Source organism: Schistocerca nitens, chromosome 8, assembly GCF_023898315.1.
Source record: "Schistocerca nitens isolate TAMUIC-IGC-003100 chromosome 8, iqSchNite1.1, whole genome shotgun sequence".
NCBI lineage: Eukaryota > Metazoa > Arthropoda > Insecta > Orthoptera > Acrididae > Schistocerca > Schistocerca nitens.
The window spans coordinates 560,386,833-560,408,934 of NC_064621.1; the positions used below are offsets into that span (position 1 = coordinate 560,386,833).

A 22,102-nucleotide genomic window follows, 5' to 3' on the forward strand; every position below is an offset into this window, starting at 1 on the left:
CGACGAGATCGGCGATTGTTGTGAGTTCGCAGTGCAGCGACTTGTGCAGAAAGTTCAGTGATATGACAATATAGCAATTACGTATGAGACAATTTTTATTAATATTTTATTACCCCCCCACCCCCATCACTGGCTTATTGCACCATGCGCAGCACGAAAATTTCAGTACACCCCTAGTAAAATCAGTTTTAGCGACTTTTGATATTGAAACTAGCGACTCGGGTTTTTTTTAGAGTTGGCAACATTGCCAGCAGCATAATATGATCTCTGCGCCGGGTAAATTTAGTCAGCACTCAGCAGGAAAAACACGAAAGTTTACACATTAGACTTCTGGAATGTGGAGTGATTAGGAAGTTATGACAAGATAAGGAAGATATCGTAGAGTAGTACTGGTGGTGATATTAGGTTTATACAAGTTACCGGTACTTTAACTGTTTACGAAGTAGCCCGATTCTGTTTAAAAGTGATGCGCAGTAAATTTTGTAAGATTTGCAATGAATTTGTTTAAATTTTTAATGTGAAATCAGATGGGAATAATATCGTCAGCTTTCGTCACAGTTAACAAAATTTACGTCAATAAGTGGCGCTAATTGAGGTTCTCGTTCAAAGCTCAATCTGTAATATTAAATGAAAATGCCTCTCAATACTGGAGAAATAATGAATGCCCTTGCTATCGTGTCAGAACACGAACACATGAATGTTGCAGTCAAGGAATCTGCTAAAGGAGGAATAATTACCGGTGTATCCACCGTTTGTGGAGGCCTCCTGCTTGGACCTCTTGGCTTGGCACTTGGTGAGTAGTGCACATTTATTGTTGTGGCTGTCTGGCGCAGTGTTTCACATACGCAACTGATAAGAGTGTGCGCATAAAACAAGTAGAAAACTGACACACAAATTATGGCCAAAATATTTACATTTAGGTTACAGTGACGTTAATATTCAAATTATTTACATGTGCCACCCGCACAGTTGCGTTAGGATTCATTGCACAGTTGATTAGTATATGGATGTAGAACAACTCTAATTTAGATGCAGGTGCGTTTTGTGCAAATTGTATGTTTTATGGTTCAAGAATTATTTCACTGGGTACAAGTAATTGTATGTTATAAGTGATACACAGGTAAGGTGGTGCCAGTTATTTTTATATGGCTCGTTGCATACTAGACAAAAATTAAGCATTTGAGTTAGGTGTTTTTTGTTGTTGTTGTACAGTGTTGCTTCCCCCATCCCCATGTCCAACCATATACGTGTGGTTACATAACATTCATGCTTACATAGGCTATACATAGATTGCAAAAAAAGTTAAATTAAGAAAACGAATGAATTGACAAAAGTCTGCATTTGGGTAGCATTTCTCCAAATTTATTTTATTTGGTTTTTATTACATGACTTGTACTAAGAGTTTTGAATCCCAAGTATAGCTACAAGTATACAGAGAGTACTAAACTACTATTAATCAGCATTTCAACACAGCTCTCCAGAATCATATAACATAAATGGCAACAACTAATCATGAATATCAAGATCTTTTATGTAGTTTCTCACCACATGTCGCTGTTGGGAAATCTCCAGATGGACCCTTGTGGGAACACTTAGGGCATGGCAACACATGATCATTTGTGTCACACTTACGGTTACCGTCCACTTACGTGAAGCCCCATGACTTAAGTGACGACTTAGGCTTGCCAACAACAGTTATTCTGTTAAGGGATCTCCATAGACACCAGTCCTAGCTGTTTCCAACCAGAAAGTATTAATGTAATTCCAGCTTTGGTGCTTTGATGTCCAAATGAAATTCTTGCCTTATCTGATGGTACTTCCAAAGGCTTTGATGTTTGGAAGAAACTTGTTCTCAGTTTCAGTGTAAGCTGTAACTGATGGCCAAACAGTGGGTGTTTCAGTGTTTTCAACCTTCAGTTCTTGATCAGCGGTGACTTCCCAGAGAATACTTGAAGGTGCGATGCTGACAAGACTGAGTATCTTATTATGTGGTGTTTGTCGTTCTGTAGCTGTGGACATTCATTAGCAATAAAGCATGAGGGTAAATCAACAACTGAAACAATTCTAAATCCTTGTGTGTTTGTATTTGTAATAAATGTTCTTCATGATGACTCAGTGCTTCTGCTGCTGTTTGGTAAATTATTGATATTCAGCCAGAACTATTTACATTTGTACTAACTGCAAATAGATATAGCATGAGCCAGATTATCTTAAATGTCTGAGCATTGCAACTTCTGTGTTACAGATAATATCAGACTTTTGAGATGAAAATGTAAAAAAAATTGACTTGCTTTCCTTTTTGAATCATTAATTCTTTTGTCACTCCCTAGTGTAGAAGAAATGACTGCTGCATAGGAATGTGTAATAAGGATACTATGTGGTGCCCAGTCTTGAAACTTGTATAAACAGCTGTTTAAACACTGGCATACTGACTGGACTCAGTGCATTTACTTCCTCGTGTGTGTGTGTGTGTGTGTGTGTGTGTGTGTGTGTGTGTGTGTGTGAGAGAGAGAGAGAGAGAGAGAGAGAGAGAGAGAGAGAGAGAGAGAGAACGAAGTATTATCTAGATTTCTTAGAGCAACAAAAACGTTGTTTGTTTCACTTGCTGATGGTCCTGTCTTTTTTATGAGTTCCACAGACTCTGACCTTGTTTCTCTACACTGTGGTGACTATTTTTACATGTGGCTAACTTTCATCACAAACAATCTATTCCTAATTAATTAATTGAAGTAAATGTAGAATATGCCCGAAACACTGTTGACATTCTAGTACACAGTCTTGGTATATTTAGAAGATGGCAAGTTTTGAAAACAGGTTTCACAAGCTTGAAAATGAGTCTCCCATCAACCAACAATATTAATGTGTTGTCAAGAATAGAAACAATAAAGATAGTTTGACAGCTCTGCCATACAGCAAATTGTCAGCAGACTTTTTGGATGACTGACATCTTTGTGGCCTAGTTTGAAAATGCAAATGTTACGGTCAGTTATGTTAAATGCTTTTGGCAGATCTGGGGCAGAGGTATATCTTGGTTTATAGTTTCACTGTGGTTCATATACATTTATGTTGAGTTAGACAAGGATTTGCTGTAAGTTTACTTTTAAAAAAGAAACACAGCTTTGAAGCTTAACTCTTTAAACTACTTCTAGGAAAGAAATAAAGAAAAAAAAATTGATTGTGTACTGGATGATAGTGGTTTTTGGTCAGAGGATTTCCTTCAGGCCTAGTTGTTTTTTAAAGGTACTGTGGAAAGTTCCAATTGAGGAGCTAATGTTAACATTGTACAATAGTAGTTTTATGATGCAGCCTGAAGCTTAATTATAAACAATTGATCAGGAATATGGTCCACTCTTTACTAATATTCATTTTTACTGTTTTGAGCTTTCCATCTTACTTACAATGGGCTCTTTTTTAAGGCTTCTGCTTCCAGGCACTAAGTAGACTCAGTTATGATCAATCAAAGTTCAACACATGGAGAGCACAAATGAAAAGCTTCGGAAAAGTGTGTTGCAATACTTTTCCTTCAGGTCAATGGAAGTGTCAGGTTCCACATGTCTGCTTTGACCCACGACATAAGGATGTTGTGGTGTGTGACATAATTATGGCGTGGAGTTTAGTTTGAGTTGGCTGTGTTTGAAGATAGGAGAGGACATGTTGTCCCTGGTTAAATTCTTCCCAGTATTTGGGCTAATTGCGGAAATTTTGAAGTGCAGTATCTTCCGTGAGAATATGAGGTTGGCGAGAATTCCGGCGTGTCGGACCAGGGATGGGTCGCAATTTTGGAGGAGGTAGTATGGGGGGGGGGGTAAGTCTCCAGTTGGTTTGTGGATGTGGGTGGCTATTATTTCAGGGGGACAGGTATGCTGACTGTGTTGTCAGGTTTTTTTTCTTTTGGGGAAGGGGTGGGGGGAGCATGCTAAGAGGGAATTGGTGGGGTTAATTGAAGAGTATATTGGGCAGGGGAGTACTGTAGTTTCACATGCTTTTTCGTCATACAGTGGTTTGGCAAAAAGGGATATTGATCATTTAGTTGTGAACCATTGTTTAATGTTTAAAAATTATGAACCTGGGGGATGTAAAATACAACAGAGGGGGTTTTGGGGGGCAGTTAAATCAATCACCGGGAGGGGAAAGAGGCACTCTTCTAACCTGCAATCTCAGTTAGATGAGTATTGCTGGCGGAAGAGCATGCCTACGGATTATTGTATTTTTTTATTTATGTCTGAGGGCTGTGAGTAAGATGTACAGGCAGAGGGTGGCTAGTTGAGGGGGTTTGGTGTGTATGAATGTGTATGGGGGGAGGAGGTAATTTTTGTTGATTTAGATAAGTGGGTGGGGTGGGGCGATTGTTTTATGATTATGTTGTAGAGGACCTTTTTTGTAGCAGTTATTGCTAATTTGTAAGGTGTGATTGAGTTTCGTTTATCTGTAAGTTTTTTTCCCCCTTGAGTTGTGATGTTTTGTGGATTTATGGTGTATTGATTGTTTTTTTTTTAATTTCTGTAGAGAGGTTTGATTTTTAGGTTTTTGAAGTGTTGTTTGTTTGGTTTTATTTATCATAGTTATAGGTGTTAGTTTTTTGGTATCATTAGCTGTGGTTGACCTATATAGGCCTAGATCAAAGGCAATGTCCGATTCCCATTTATGTCAGATACCAATTTTTGTAGTTGTAAGTGTTTGTGTTTTGGTATCATCAGTTGTGGTTGTCCTGTATAGGTCAAGGAAAATGTCGGATTCCAATTTTTGTAATTGTAGGTGTTGGTTTTGTGGTATCGATATTTGCGGTTGAGCTATATAGGTCAAGGAAAGTATCAGATTCCTGTGGATTTTGTTGGTCTAGGGAATGTGTGTGTGTGTGTGTTTTTTTTTTTTTTCGTAATTTTGTGTTTATTTTATTTTATTTTTTTAATGCTTAGCTCGTCCCCATCGTAAAATCTCTCCAATTTCCTGAAGTTATCCCGTTACTTTCATTATATCTTTGGAAGGAAATGTTCTTGTCTTATTTATATGTATTTTCATGTTTGTTGCCATGTGTATGTAGTGATGTCATAGGCGTCATGTTGGAGATACTGAGAATAGCCATCCCCGCCATATTGATGATGTCATGGGTCAAAGCAGACGGGTGGAATTGGGCGCTTCTGTAATCCCTTTCCTTCTTATCAGAGGATCAGAAACAAAGCAAAACATGAGTGATAATTCACACCTCAAAACAAGTATGAGGCTGATCTAACTATTTGTCATATATCCTGTGTGGCAGCAACCAGTAATTACTCTTCAAAATCTCATGAATTTGGTTCAGCCATGTTTGAGATGATGAGTGAAAAATTGAGGTATGATTAATTGGAACAGTAAATCCCTCCAGATTTTTTTTATTTCAATTATGTTGAAGAAACAGCTTCTAAATTAAGAATGAGAAAAACTGAAATGTGTACAGCTGCAGATGTTTAGTTCCTTGATATCAGTATTCTTTGCAAATGCATGCTAATCATATCCTTTAATAGAAGGTATTGTTAGAATGTATGAAATGTTTTTCGTAGGCTTTATTGAGATGAGTTTCTTCCAATTGAAACACCTTGTGGGAATTCTCAATTTCTCATTCCTAGTACCATTGTTTCCTGGTCTTCCAGAACTTCCTGCACTGTGCTCACAAATCTGTACTCTGTAGTTATTTTTTCCAGATTGTTCCCAAAAATTTGTCAAAAGACACATGAATCTGTCTTTAAATCACGTATACTGAGGTACGGCACATTATTTTCACTCAGACGGGGGTGACACCTCCTCCCCCTCAGGCTCTTCAGTGTAAACATCTCTTCTAGGTCTCAAGAGAGTGTTGTCAGTGTTTCTTAGTTGCATACAAGTACATTTTATATCATGGACACTACAGAGCCTGGGACCTTCTGGACTGAGTGAAATAGTAAATTATCTTAATGAATGATGTCTTCCAGATACCTGGGATATGTCAGAAAAGATTCTGCGAACCCATCCATAAATGTTGCCATATTAAGTCCAATTGTGTAAGTGGAACTGTGTAAAACATCAACAACGTAACATGATATTTTGCTGCAGGGATGGCCTTTGTGGCCATTCACTTTGTGTCCACCTCTGTATATCTTTTGAGGCTGCTTTATACCACAATGGTAATTTTCTAAGGTTGTCGCTGACATTGGTCTTGTTATGATTGAATGCATTACATGATGGGACACTAGCAAGATTCTTTCAGATTTATTCATATATTCATATTGCAGTATTTGTATTGTGATCAGTCACAACCTATTGGATATTTGAGTTTGTACCAAAAAAAAAAAAAAAGTTGTGGTTAATAAGGAGTACTGAGATAACCAAAAAGAAATCCAAAAGACTATGTTCATAATAATAGATATAAACAATTTTTATTATGTTATCACACCGCATGGAATAGTGATAGATGTGTTCAATGACAGGAGTTCCACTTTAAGTACATTAAAGTTCGTGCCAACATGAAGACATCAAACATCCATCTTCATAATAGCTGGAAATTACCCAATAGAGAGCCATGTAGTGATATATCTCACTCCGTAGTATCAATCTCATCCCATCCCATGGTATTCATCAATATTCTACAAGAATATAGAATGGAAGGCCAGTTCTTAGTGTCAGGAGACAAAATGCCAAGTACTGCTAACACACACATCTTTAAAAGTAGGGGAAAAACTATTTTGGAACTGTTAGTGTCTTCTTTAGTGAGGAGAGTAGGATGGTTTGGAGAAGAATGGATAGGAGAAGCATGCCATTTAGGTTTGAGGGTGAAGGGGAACCCTCTTGCTGCAAGGATAATTGGAGATTTGTCTCCCCATGTTATTACAAGAGATGGGTTTGCATAACCCTTAGGTCTGAGTCTGTCCTCCATGAGGAAGTCACTAACTGTTCTGAAAGCTTAGAATATATTCTATCTTTCTAAAGATGTCTTTTGTAAATAGCCTACTTGGAATTTCACCTCCTACAGGTAAGCACCAGGTCATGATTCTTCCTTCTAGTAAGCGTTACCTTAAATAAATTTTCATTTGATACAATTATATATTTTTTTTACATGGTTCATAAATTCTGGCGTGGTTTAATTGTGTTTAATGAGAATGCATTTTTTTCCCTTTCTATTGTATTGTAGAGTGCAAAGTATTACATACATTTTTAATATTCTTAATCGTCTGCTTTTACCTTGGGAATGGAATATCAAAATAAAACTGTGGAAAGTCCAGGTTGGAATACCCCAATATTGTGTTGTGATCTTCAGTCTGAAGACTGGTCTGATGCAGCTCTCCATGCTACTGTCCTGGCAAGCCTCATCATCATCACTCGAGTAACTATTGCAACCCACATCCTTCTGAATCTGCTTACTGTATTCATCTCTTGGGCCCTCTCTAAGATTTTTACCCCTACGCTCTTCCCGCTAGTACTAAATCGGTGGTTCTTTGATGTCTCAGAATGTGTCCTATCAACCAATCGCTTCTTTTGGTCAAGTTGTGCCATCTTTTGGTCAAGTTGTGCCACAAATTTCTTGTATCCTCAATTCTATTCAGTAACTCCTAGTTAGATACATGATCCACCCATATAATCTTCAGTATTCTTCTGTAGCACCACATTTCAAAAGACTATTTTCTTCTTGTCTAAACTGTTTGTTGTCCATGTTTCACTTCCATACTTGAATACACTCCATACAAATACTTTCAGAAAATACTTCCTGACACTTAACCTATCTTTGATGTTAACAAATTTATCTTCTTCTGAAATGCTTTCCTTGCCATTGCTGGTCTACATTTTACATTGTCTATACTTTAGCCTTCGTCAGTTACTTTGCCACCCAAGTAGCAAAACTCAGCTACTATTTTAAGTTCCCAGTTTGTAATCTAATTCTCTCAGCATCACTGGGTTTAATTATACTACATTCCATCACCCTTGTTTTGCTTTTGTTGATGTTAGTTTTACATCCTCCTTTAAAGACATTGTCCATTCCATTCAGCTGCTCTCCCCAGTCCTTTGCTGACTTAACAGAACTGCAATGTCATTGGCAAACCTCAAAGTTCTTCTCTCTCTCTCTCTCTCTCTCTCTCTCTCTCTCTCTCTCTTAGTATACAGATTGAGTGCCATTGGAGCAGGCAACAATCATGTTTCACTGTCTTCTCAACCACTCCTTCCCTTTTGTGCCCATCAACACTTACAGCTGCTGTTTGGTTTCTGTAAATGACGTAAATAGCCGGTTGCTCCCTGTATTTTACCCCTGCCACCTTTAGAATTTGAAGGAGAGTATTCCAACCAACATCATCAAAAGCATTTATGTAGGTCTACAAATGCTATGAACATAGGTTGGCTTTTCCTTGTAGGGTGAGAATCGTCTTGCGTGTTCCTACATTTCTCCAGAATCCAAACTGATATTTCCTGAGGTTGCCTTCTATCAGTTTTTCCATCTTCTTCTGTAAAGAATTTTTTATTACTTTGCAACCGTGATTTATAAACTGATAGTTTGGTAATTTTCACATCTGTCAACGCTTGCTTTCTTTCGAATCGGGATTATTATATTCTTCTTGAAGTCTGAAGGTATTTCACCTGTCTCTCAAATCTTACACACCCGATGAAGAGTTTTCACATCTGGCTCTCCCAGGGCTATCAGTAGTTGTAATGGAATGTTGTCTACTCCCAGGGCTTTGTTTCGACTCAGGTATTTCACTGCTCTGTCAAACTCTTCATGCAGAATTATATATCCCATTTCATCTTCATCCTCCTCCATTTCCATAATATTGCCCTCAAATACACCTTCCTTGTATAGGCCCTTTGTATACTCCTTCCCCTTTCTGCTTTTCTTTCTTTGTTCAAGACTTCTTTTCCATTTGAGCTCTTGATATTCGTACAGATGGTTCTCTTTTCTCCAGAGATCACTTTAATTTTCCCATAGGCAGCATTTCTCTTTTTCCCTAATTCTGTGTGCTTCTGAATCCTTAAATTTGCCCTCCAGCCATTCCTGCTTAGCCATTTTGCACTTCTTGTCAATCTCATTTCTTAGACTTTTGTATTCCTATTCAGCTGCTTCATTAACTGCATTTTTATATTTTCTTCATTCATCTGTTAAATTCAGTATCTCTTGTTACTCAAGGAATCTACTAGCCCCCCCCCCCCCTTTTTATTTTATTTTAATTTTATTTATTTATTTTTTTATATTCTCTGTTGCCTTCACTATTTCATCTCTCAGAGCTACCCATTCTTCTTCTACCGTATTCCTTTCCCCTATTCTTGTCAATTATTCTTCCTTAATTCTCCCTCTGAAACTCTCTACCATCTCTTTCTTTCAGTTTAATGAGGTACCATCTCCTTAAATTCCTACCTTTTTGCAGGTTCTTTAGTTTTAATCTACAGTTCATAATCGATAAATGTGTTACAATTTAAAATCTGGTTCTGAAATATGTCTAAGCGTTATATAATCAGTCTGAAGTTATCTGGTGTCTCCAGGTCTCTTCCACATAAACAATGTTGTTTCATGTTTCTTAAACCAAAAAAATTAGCTATGATTAAATTATGCTCTGTGCAAAATTCTACCAGGCACCTTCCCATTTCATTCCTTTTCCCAGTATATATTCACCTACTATTTTTTCCTTCTCTTCGTTTTCGTACTATCGAATTCCAGTGTCCTAAGACTGTTAAATTTTTTCCATTACCTATCAGAATAATTTCTTTTATCTTGTCATACATTTTTTCAGTCTCTTCATCATTGTGGAGCTAGTTGGCATATAAACTTGTACTACTGTGGTAGGTGTGGTGTTCGTGTCTGTCTTCGCTACAATAGTGCATTCACTATGCTGTTCATAGTAGCTTATCCACGTTCCAATTTTATAAAGCTATATTCACCTGACCAGAAGTTCTCTTCCTCTTTCCACCAAACTTCACCAACTTCCACTATCTCTAACTTTAACCTGTCCATTTCCCTTTTAAAATTTTCTAACCTACCTCTCCGAGTAAGGCATCCGACATTTCATGCCCCAATCCATAGAATGCCTGTTTTGTTTCTCCTGATAACATCCTCCTGAGTATTCCGGCCTGGAGATCCGAATGGGGGGAATATTTTACCTCTGGAACATGGTACACAAGAGGATACCATCATCATTTAACAATAGAGTAGAGCTTTGGAAAAGTGACAGCTGTAGTTCCCCCCCCCCCCCCCCCCCCTTGCTTTCAGGCATTCTCAGTACCAACCCAGCAAGGCCACTTTGGTTGATGTTACAAAGCCAAATCAGTCAATCATCCAGACTGCTGCACCTGCAACTACTGTAAAAGCTGTTTCCTCTCTTCAGGAACCACACATTTGTCTGGCCTCTCAACAGATACTCATCCATTGTGGTTACACCTAAGGCACAGCTATCTGTATCACTGAGGCATGCGAGCTCCCCAATGGCAAAGTCCGTGGATCATGGGGGGAGGGGACCAGTATACCGACAATACTATGAAATGGATAATGTCTACTTAGCATACAGATGACAGGATAAGTTGCAGACGAGCACAACAAAATGACTGTTGCACATTCGTGCACACATGACCATTATATCTGGCCGTTCTGCCCAGAATGCAACTGTGTCGAACAGAAGCAGCAGTGTGGATTGGAGTGGTGAAGGGGGAAAAGTTGCAGGATACAGGTGGGGGGAGAGGAGTGGATGCTGTCTGGCAGTGTGTGTAGGTACTGGTAGTGGCAGGACAAGGCTGCGAGGCACAGTGTTGAGTGACTGTGGGGGAGACAGGGAAGGAAGGGGATATGGGGAGTGGGAAAGAAGAAGAGCAAAGAAGGAGAAAAGACCTCCACACAGCTTCCTGGCACTTTGTCTGGCAACCTTGTCGTGTCGCCATCAGTCCCTGTATGCGTCACCATTCAGAGCCCACTTCTCTCCTACCACTTGTAGCCTCCTATCCCTCCCCCTTTCCCACCCTACTTCATATTGCTTCTTCTATTAGATGCAGTTTCATTCTGGTCAGAGACATTAGAGCTAGCGGTGGCCTGTGCATGTGTGCCTTCTGGGGAAGGCCTTGTCTGAAAGCTTAATTGTATCACTTCTGTTTTGCCTGTCTGCAAATCATGTCATCTTTATGGTGAGTAGCAAGCTGTTCTTTAATATTACTGCAAATATCAATATAATGTAGATGCACAACTGGCAAACATGATATTTACTGCACTTTCACTGAAGACTTAATTCCTTGTTTCCCATGACAGCATAAGATAGCCTGATTTAATCACTACAATCTGTCTGTTCAATAGTTTTCACCATGGTCCCAATTTTCTCTTATTCTTGTGCTATGTTGACAGTGTCTGACCCTTTTTATCTCTGTAGCCAATATTTATTTCATCAGTATTATAGCTAAGGTCATATGCTCTTACAAAGAAATTTTCAGCAGCTCATTTTGCTTTCAGCAGATCTTCCAGCTGAAGAGCTGACTTTTGGTGTAAATCCAAATGTATTGACAATATTCAACAAATCTATTTTACATCTAATTTAATATTATTAAATGTAGCCAACCCCTAGTTGTTGTCCAAATTTGGTGACGGGGGCAGGTGAGAATACTTTCCAAGCAACTGATAAGATAAATGCTCCAGTAGTTGTTTAGGTCTGTCATACCAGTATAATCTTTTTGTGTAGTGAGCAAATTAAAGGAATTTTCTAGTCTGCGAGTATAACTACGGTCAGTCATGAGCATCTCAGCAGCTACGCGGCCGTTCAAAATATTAAACAACAACATACCAGTAAATACAGGGTGTTTATAAATGAATATCGGGGTTTTAACACTTTTTTATATTTATTACATTAAACTTACAATTAGTTATAAACGAGATGTCAAATGAAAGAGCAACTCTAAACAGTTGTTTGGCATCAGCGTGCATGTGCAGCACGCAATATTTCTGCCGCAGTCCACTAGACAGCGGTAGTAGCAAAGATGGCAACTAGTGAACACAAAGTGTTTTCTGTTTTGCAGTTTGCAAAGACCGAATCTGTAGGTACTGTGCAGTGTGCATTCCGGCTGAAGTTCGGTTGTGATTCTCCAAGTGATAACATTCGTAGATGGTATCATCAGTTTGAAGGTACCGGCTGCCTTTGTAAAGGGAAGAGCACAGGACGACCAAGAGTTAGTGAGAGACTGTTGAGCGAGTGAGAGTCGTTCACTCGTAGCCCAAAGAAATCAGTCCGGAAGGCTAGTCGTGAATTAAAAGTTCCCGTGTCGACTGTTTGGAAAGTTTTAAGAAAACGCATACAACTATGTCCTTACCATTTACAGTTGTTACAGGCTCTAAAGCCGGCAGACCATGGATTACATGCCAACTTCGCAAACAAAATGTTGTTTCATGATGAAGATTTTCTAGATCATGTTGTCTTCAGTCATGAATCGACATTTCACCTTAGTGGACATGTTAAAGGTCACAATGTGTGCATCAGGGGCTCAGAAAATCTTCACAAAGTGGTACAAATGCAATGAGATTCCCCTAAAGTGACTGTTTTTTGTGCCATATCCTGGGGGAAAGTTTATGGGCATCTCCTTTTTGGTGAACCTACTGTAACTGGCACTTCTTACCTTGATACAATAGAGAAATGGATCTTCCCTCAGCTGAAAGAAGATGAGCCAGGGAACTTAATTTTCCAGCAAGATGGTGTGCCACCTCACTGATATAGCGAAGTATGCGATTGGTTGAACTTCACTGTACCCAAGTGCTGGATAGGATGCAAGGGGCCCAATGACAGGGCTTGCTTTGCATGGCCTCCACGTTCACCCAACCTAATGCCATGCGATTTTTTTTTCCTTTGGGGCTTCATCAAGGATTGTGTATACGTGCCTCCATTACCAGCAGACCTCCCTGAATTAAGAAAGCGGATTGAAGCAGCTGTTGCTACAATCACTGAAGACACGCTTATCAATATTTGGGAAGAACTCGGCTATAGACTTGATGTGTGCCATGTGACAAATGGTGCTCACATTGAGCATTTATAAGATTCTTGGTAAAACTGTTTGAGTTGCTCTTTCATTTGACATATCATTTATAACTGTAAGTTTAATATAATAAATATTATAAAGCATTAAAACCCCGATAATCATTTATAAACACCCTGTATAAATATTTAAAATGACATAAAAGTATGTGTTCTCAGGTTAGTAATAACAGAATTTAGTCTTAGAGTTCTTGATAGACTATTTACAGTTTTATTTTCTACTATGTGCACTGGTTACTGTTAACATAAAACGTGGGTGGCCCATAAGTTACTTTCCAACTTCAAACACAGGGTTTTGTGTGCATTTCAATACGTTCCTGCTTTGCTCAATGTTGATTTTATTTGCTTTTAGAAAGAAACTAATTTTCTCATGTTGGAACCCTTTTCATTCATTATTCCCATAAGGAAGTTTTCATTTGACTATGCAATTAAATTCATTTGTGTAAGGCTATTGGCCTACACTTGAGCAACTTAGTTGAAACACGGAAAATATTGTGAAGAAAGCACCACAAGAACACAGCATTCATCCCCCCCCCCCCTTAAAAAAGTCTCCAAACTCAATGAAGGAATAATTGCTCTTCAGACAAGTAATAAATCAGGTTAGATATACTTTTTGTTATCTAGCTCTAATGTGATGAGATCCTCAAAGATGTGATCATTTCTTAAGACAAGAGTGTGGTTTCAGCTCTCTGAGACTGTGTGTGTGTGTGTGTGTGTGTGTGTGTGTGTGTGTGTGTGTGTGTACTGCTGACAAAGGCCTTAATGGCCAAAAGCTATAATTGTGTGAATCTTTTTGTTGTGCCTATCGCGACTCAGCATCTCCACATCTCTGCTATATGGTGAGTAGCAACTTTCCTTCTACACATGTCACATATAGTTTGCAAGAGCTCATGAAGGTTATCTTAATAATATGTGTTGTTACAGTGTATACTGGCTACATCTGTGATAGGTATAGTTTGTGAAAGGTATAGTTCGCCAATACCTCAGCTGCCTTTTACATAAACTTTTGGATAGTGCTCTACTATTGCTTGTTGGATATTACTTTGTCAACAAAACTTCAAAAACTTTAAAATGCAGCTCAGAACAACCTGCTTATATTGCACTCTAGGTTGAGAGACGTGGAAATGAGCCAGACCTGTATCACTCATCTTGCCAAATTAAAGGCTATTTTTCTAGTGCACTAGCCAACCTCTGTGTGGCTTCTCAGCAGTTCTTCGCACTTGCTTACATCAACAGTAAGCTGATTATCCATCACCATTTCCGAAGTACAATGCATACATACCCCACTCCCAGGGGGCTCACAACTCTTTGGCGGGTTCGTGCTTGGCTACCACAGGGTCCCAGCCTTTGCAGCATTTTTTCCCATCTGTGCTGCATGTCTATCCTCTTGCTATTCTTTTCCCCTCACTTGGATAACATGTCTGGGATGTTATTTGGAATGTTCTGAATTGTCTGTCACTGACGTAAGAACAGTCTCACCTTAGTTTTTTGCTCCCTTTTTCTTGTTTTGTTTCCCTCCTCCTCTTGTTCCTTTGCTCTGGTGTTTGAGGTTCCTCTTTTTCTGCTTCTTCCTCCCTGTGTGCTCCTGAAGGCCGGCCCACATGTCTGACACGTAACAGGTGACTGAGTAACGCGTAATTCCCAGACCAGGTTGACAGGTAGGGTTTGCATGTACCCCCTGGTACAGGTCAGGCCAAGGGAGGGGTGATTGCCTGAGCTGCAACCTTCCCAAATTGCCAAATGGTCCCTCTGTCAGGTGTTCAGGAGGTGCCACCCCTCTGACAGGCGCACCAACAGAGATGCTGGCAATTGTGGAGGGTTTTGTTGCAATGAGCCAATCATCATTGTCGCAATCTTTGTTTATTAAACATAAATGGAATGAGGCTAATGATTCAGACATTCCCAGTTGCAGCACAGTTCCTTGTGGTTTCATGTACTGAAGACAGTCAGTCCTTTGCTACGGTAAATCCGTTTATTATTTAGAAAGGTGTTGATGCAGTTGCTGGCCCTGTGAAATCCTGCTCTTATTTACGCAATGGCACTTTGCTTTTGGAGACTACTTCTGATTCTCAAGCGCAACAACTGCTGGCTGCCTCGCTTCTCCACAGCTACCCTGCTTGATGGTCTAACCAAGGCCGAGTTCCAAAATTGTACCTCTCTGATCTGGGTGTCATTGTTATCCCTTGTGTAATGAAGAACATAGATTACTCCTTAGTGCCCACCCGCACTCTTTTTATCACCTTTGATACAGTGGTGCTTCCGCCCAAGATCAAAGCAGGCTATGAAATTATCACCGTCCGGCTATACATTCCAAACCCAATGTGCTGCTACCAGTGTCATCGTTTCAACCACACTACATCTTGTCAGCATCCGGCCAAATGTAACCTGTGGTAGGGATGAACATGCGGGCGATTATCCGCCGCCTCCTCCCCACTATATCAACTGTAATGGCGGCAGTGCTGCCTCTTCTCGGGATTGTCCCGTGTATCTTCATGACCGGGCTGTCCCCCCCCACCCCCATCCACCCCCCAGGGGGTCCACAACTCTTTTGTGGATACGTGCGTAGCGAGCACGGGACCCCGAGCTAATGTGGCCCTCCTTCCTTTCCGGGCTGCATACCTTCCTTTTCCGCATCCTTCCCTATCCCCCATCTTGCGCCCCCCCCCCATCCCTCACCTCTGGCTCTTTCCTTCCCTTTCTCCCCCTCTGGGAGTATGGTTTGTGCCTACGTCCGGAGACGGTCGCTCGTAAATATAACGCGTTCTTCGCCTTCTCTGCTTGCATGTCTTCATCCTTCCTTTGTCCTTCTCTTTTCCTTACCTCTTCTCTTTACCCTTTTCTCCGCTGGGGCGTTTGAGACCTCTCTTCTTTCCCTTCCCTTCTTTGTTTTTTTGTTTCTTTTTCTTTCTCCCTGTGCGTGTCTGAAGGCCGACCCCACGCATTTTCGTGCATAGCCGGTGACGGGGTAACGCGTAATTCCCCGCCCCGGGTAGACAGGTAGGACACGTACGTACCCCCTGGTAACGGCCAGGCCCAGGGAGGGGTGATTACCCGAGCTGATACCTTCCGAAACTGCCTATTGGTCCCTCTGTCCGTTTCTCGGGAGGTGTGACCTGAGGTGTGAACAATCACCTAAGGCGGGAGTGCCCTCAGAGAGGGCCCCCACAAGGGCGGAGCGCGCCATCGTAGACGCCGATAATCATGGGGGATTCTTCCGCAATGGTTTCCTCATCTTCCACTATGTCTGCTCACAAGCGTAAGTTCACTGAGTCTCAGCCATAGACAGTTCTTCCGTCGTTGCCACAGTTCCTTGTTGTTTCTCGGTCTGACGAAGGTCATGACTTCTCCACGGTCAACCCTTTCATTATTCAGAAAGGTGTCAACGCAATTGCAGGTCCTGTAAAGTCTTGTTCCAGATTACGGAATGGCACCTTGTTGTTAGAAACAGTCAGTGCCCTCCAGGTCTTCAGGAAACAACAAAGCTGCGTCCCCATGACCGCTTTGTCTTCCCCCATTTTCAGTCAGTCTGATTTGATCTCCCCTCTGTTGAAGGCACTCCAGCACATGGAGGACTCGTGCTTCTTCTCCATAATACTCTCCATTATCACCAAATCCCCTTAAACACTTCCTTCCAAGCAGTCGCTGTCCGTCTTTCCCTTTCTGGATACACCTTCTCTCTTTGTACTGTATACATTCCATCGTCCACATCATTGGCACGAGCTGATCTCCTTCATCTTCTTGGTCAGCTTCTACCCCCCTATTTGCTGGTTGGGGACTTCAATGCCCACCACCCGCTTTGGGGATCTCCACATCCATGTCCGCGTGGCTCACTATTGCTAGACGTCTTCCACCAAGCGGATCTTGTTTGCCTCAACACTGGGGACCCTACATTTTTGTCTGCCTCCACGACAAGTTTCTCTCATTTGGACCTTTTGGTCGGTACTGTTCCACTAGCTCGGCGCTTCGAATGGTTCACCCTTGCTGATACACACTCGAGTGACCACTTTCCATGTGTCCTTCGATTGCAGCCACAACTGCCATATATGCGCCCGAGACGCTGGAAGTTTGCCCAAGCCGATTGGACACTTTTTTCGTCTCTAGCGACATTCGATGACGGTCACTTTCCTAGCGTTGACGATGAGTTCACTCATATTACAGACTTTATTCTTACAGCTGTGGAACGTTCAATACCTCGCACCTCCGAATTGCCCCGGCGCCCCCCAGTTGCTTGGTGGAACGAGGCATGCTGTGACGCAATACGTGAGCGGCGACATGCTCTTTGCGTTTTCAGCAGAGTGATCCCTGTGTGGTCAGGGGGCTACAACCAACAGGGTACATGGCAGCCTCACCACAACGGACTGGCTACCGTGCTGGATATCGGGTGCAACCAAGTAACCAAGTCAATTATCATCATCATCGGTGAGCAAAATGATACTGCACAGTTGATGGAAAAATACGCACCCAGGACAGTGACCTCTCACAACAGTTGGAAAATGAGGATAAGTGCAGATCCACGTCGACGAAGGATGCGAGAGGTCTCGACGCATGGACACTATGCACCATGTAAGGCGCCCTTCCCCAACTGGCTCTCTCTTCGGGAAAATTTTGAAAAATGGAGGTCAAACCCTACAGGAAACCTTCACATAAAGGCTGAAAGGTGTGAGATTCCTTTTAGTCGCCTCTTACGACAGGAAGGAATACCTCGGGCCTATTCTTACCCCAGACCCACAGGCGGGGGACATTGGGGAATGGCTCTTGGTCCCCGATAGCCGTCAGAGGTTGGCCCACATGACAGAGGAAGGGGTGGAACTGTTAAAAGAACTAGTGAATGAAATCCAGCTAGCTCTTTTGCTATCCCGAAGAACGCAATGACACCTAGCACACATCTGTTTATAATGAAAGCAGATTGCCATGATAGGATAACTATTAAAAACACAGAGCATGCCTCCGTGCACGAATTGCGTCGAGCCATGCCTCAGTCCACCGAGGGACTGGGACATGATGTGATAAAGAAGAAGTGCGAGGAATGAATGGACCGTTCTGCAGCAGTAAGGATAACATTTGTGAGACTTTCCAGCTGGTCATCACAACTGGGGAAACATTGTTCTTCCAGGAGTAACGCTGCCATTTAGGCATGCAGCAAATGGATAGCACATGGGAAATGGTTGCTCAAGTAGGTGTCAGAAAGAATGGACCACTCAAGACGAGGGGCAAGCTGGGCAGTGCACAAGGATAGGTCCAAATGGGAATAGGTGTATGATGAGTCAGAAAGGAAAGTGGGTGCTCCAGTCTTAAGGCAGAAGAGGTTACGTTGATTAAGAAGGTCAGCCAAAATGGTGCCTCTCTGACAGGTCCTGGGAGAACTCCAATGGGGATGACACACATTAAAGTCACCAAGTAGCAAAAATGGGGGAGGTAGCTGTCCAATAAGCTGAAGGAAGTCTGCCCTGGTGACATCAAATGATGGAGGGACATAAATGGTACAGAGGGAAAAAGTCAGGTGGGGAAGGAAAAGGCGAACTGCAACAGCTTTAAGATGGGTAGTCAGGAAAATGGGTTGACTATGAATGTCATCCTGTATAAGCAGCATGATGGCCCCCCATGAGATGGAATGCCATCCGTGAAAGCAAGAAGGGAAGCTGGGACTTCTTTACTAGCTCATTTAACACCTTCACCCCCTCCTCGGAAGTTTGGAGTCAGATTCAACGGTTATCAGGCGCGCCTAGTTTCTCCCCAGTCTCTGGGCTCACTGTCACGCGTGATACGTTAGTGGACCCCATCGCAATTTCTGACTCATTGCATCAACACTTTGCTGAGATTTCAAGCTCTTCAAATTACCCGCCAGCGTTTCTCCCGAAGAAACGTGCAGCGGAAGTGCGACCTCTTGCTTTCTCCTCTCAAAATCGCGAAAGCTACAATACTATTTTCTCCATGCGGGAACTCCAACATGTACTCTCTTCTTCTCGCTCCTCCGCCCCAGGACCGGATGGTATCCACATCCAAATGTTGCTGCATTTATCAACCCATAGTCTGTGTTACCTCCCTCGCCTTTATAATCGAATTTGAACCGACAGTACTTTTCCCAGACGATGGCGGGAAGCTATTGTTGTTCCTGTTCCGAAACCTGGAAAGGACAAACATCTCCACTCTAACTATGGCCCCATTTCTCTCACGAGTAGTGTATGTAAGGTTTTGGAGCGTATGGTGAATTGCCGTTTAGCTTGGTGGCTGGAGTCCCGCAGTCTTTTAACACCTGCCCAATGCCGTTTCCGAAAGCATAGTTCTGCAGTTGACCATCTTGTTGCTCTCTCCACTTACATCATGAACAATTTTCTCCGGAAACGCCAAACAGTAGCAGTATTTATAATCTGGAGAGAGCATACGATACCTGTTGGAGGACAGGCATCCTCCGCACACTGTTCTCTTGGGGCTTTCGAGGTCGTTTGCCCCTTTTTCTTCGCGAATTTATGGCAGAGCGCACATTTAAAGTGCGGGTGAACACTACTCTCTCCCGTACCTTCTCCCAAGAAAACGGGGTACCCCAGGGCTCTATGCTAAGTGTTGTACTGTTTGCCATTGCCATAAATCCAATTATGGCTTGTCTCCTTCCTGATGTCTCGGGCTCCCTCTTTGTGGACGATTTTGTGATCTACTACAGCTCTCAACGGACCAGCCTTCTTGAACGATGTCTTCAAGGCTGTCTCGATCGCCTCCACTCTTGGGGCATCGAACCAGGCTTCTGCTTTTCTCCCAGTAAGACCGTTTATGTTAATTTTTGGTGTCGTACGGAGTTTCTTCCGCCTTCCTTACATCTAGGACCTGTCAACCTTCCGTTTTCGGACGTCGCTAAATACTTGGGTCTTATGTTTGACAGAAAACTGTGCTGGTCCTCCCACGTATCCTATCTTTCGGCTCACTGTCTGCGATCCCTCAACACCCTCTGTGTCCTGAATGCTACCACCTGGGGAGCGGACCGAGTGGTCCTCCTCTGCCTCTATCGCGCCTTAGTGCGATCGAAATTGGACTATGGCAGCATAGTTTACTCCTCTGCTCGGCCGTCTATTCTTCGGCGTCTCGACTCTATCTACCACCGTGGATTATGTTTAGTGTCTGGAGCTTTTTACACCAGCCCTGTGGAAAGCCTTTATGCTGAGACTGCTGAACCTCCGCTGTCCAATCAGCAAGCTGTCCTTCTAAGTCGTTACGCTAGCCATCTGTCTTCCATGCCTGCTAATCCAGCCCATGACATTTTTTTCGATGCCTCCTTGGATTTAGGGTATGCAGGCCGCCCTTCCTCCCTACTACCACCGGGAGTCTGCTTCTGTCAACTGCTCCATTCTCTTTCCTTCCGCTTTCCTAAAACTTTCTTGACAACTTGGGGTACAGCACCACCTTGGCTCCGTCCCCTGACCTACCTGCTCCGTGATCTTTGTCAGTTTCCCAAGGATGGTACCCATTCACTTGTTTATCGTCGGGCATTTTCTGCTCTATGTGCACAAGTGAAGGATGCCACATTTATTTACACTGACAGCTCAAAAACATCGTTTGGTGTAGGGTGTGCCTATATTGTTGGCGACACCCCAAATCGATTTTGGCTTCTCGACCAGTGTTCGGTTTATACTGCGGAGCTTTACGCTGTTCTCCAGGCTGTCCAATACATCCGTCGCCATCAGTGGATACAGTATGTTATCTGTTCAGATTCTCTCAGGTCTCTCTTCAGTCTCCAAGCTCTCTACCGTGTCCACCCTCTGGTCCACCGGATTCAGGACTGCCTCCACTTGGGGGGCGTCTCGGTGACGTTCCTCTGGATCCCAGGACACGTTGGTATCTGTGGAAATGAGGTGGCCGATACAGCGGCTAAGGCTGCAGTCTCTCTTCTTCGGCCAGCTATTCGCACGATTCCCTTCACCGATCCACGGAGTGTTTTATGTCGTCGTATTGTTCTTTATGGCATGCACATTGGTCGACACTTCCCCATAATAAATTGCGGGATGTGAAAGCTTTTCCCTGTGCTTGGACCTCTTCCTCCCGAACGTGTCGTCGGGAGGAGGTAATTTTAACTAGACTCCGGATAGGGCACTGTCTTTTTAGCCATCGACATCTTTTAAGCGGTGATCCTCCCCCACTTTGTCCCCACTGCTCTCAGCTGTGGACGGTAAAACACCTTTTACTTGAGTGCCCCTATTTTACTCCGTTACGCGCCCGTCAACAGCTGTTGCCTGAAATATCGTCCATTTTAGCAGATGACACGCGCTCAGCCGATCGCGTTCTTGAGTTTATTAGTGTCAGTGAGATGACGTCAGTCATTAGAAGCTCTTTTTGGGGACAACCAACCCCTTTCTGTAGTGTTTTTTTAAGCTTTCCTTCTGTTTTTAGTTTCTCTAGTTTTTTGAGTTTCGTTCCCATTGCTGCTGGTTTCCATTTTCGTTTTTTACCTTTTCATAAGTCGCAGACTGGGCGCTAATGCCATAAGACCGGGCTGTCGGAGACATCCGGGTAAAGGATAAAGTGCCTTACCTAGTCGTCAGCAAGTTGCTGGCCAGTCGCAAACCCTGTGTTTTCCCGTCTAGCACCTATAGTTCTGTTTGTGTTACCCCTCGCTCCATGTAGGATGTGGCCATGCAGACATGCGACCTCAAATTTAGCTCCGAGGTTGTGAAATTGCGTAGTGTCAAGGTAGCATCGCCATCCTCCTGTCCGACTGTGCAGCAAACTGTCAGTCTCTGACTTCAAGGGGTAAAGCCACCAGCTACACAACCAGTAGGCCGGAAAGGACAGGAGGAGTACTCCCATGTAGACTTCCTCTTTCGCTCCAGCCAAACAACACCAGAGTCTTTTTTTACCCGGAAGGGCTTGAAGAAGACTGCCAAAGGCAAACTGTCTCCTCCTTTGCCAAGTCGAAGATCCTCTTTGATGGTGTTGCCATGTGGTACCTTAGCCCGGCCGGCCTCCTTATTGCCGGTGCACACTGCCGACAGGTTTTCAGCTTTGGACTCCACGAACCGACTGCACAAGCAAGCCGAGGCTTCTGTGGACCCCATGGAGCAGGACCCTCCTGTTTTTGTGCCCTGTAGTAGCGACTCTAAACTGGCTGTCACTCGGCAGCCACCGAGTTG

At 42.7% G+C, this 22,102-nt stretch overlaps 1 protein-coding gene across 1 annotated transcript in view; it reads left to right on the forward strand.

The window, feature by feature from the left end:
* Positions 1-275: 275 nt before the first annotated feature.
* Positions 276-22,102, forward strand: part of LOC126199350 (protein C19orf12 homolog) — a 36,619-nt gene continuing 14,792 nt past the window's right edge. Inside the window, exon 1 of the mRNA XM_049936211.1 lies at positions 276-793. Within this exon, the coding sequence (XP_049792168.1) occupies positions 628-793 (166 nt within the window). The 5' untranslated portion in view covers positions 276-627. The remainder of the gene's footprint in view (positions 794-22,102) is intronic.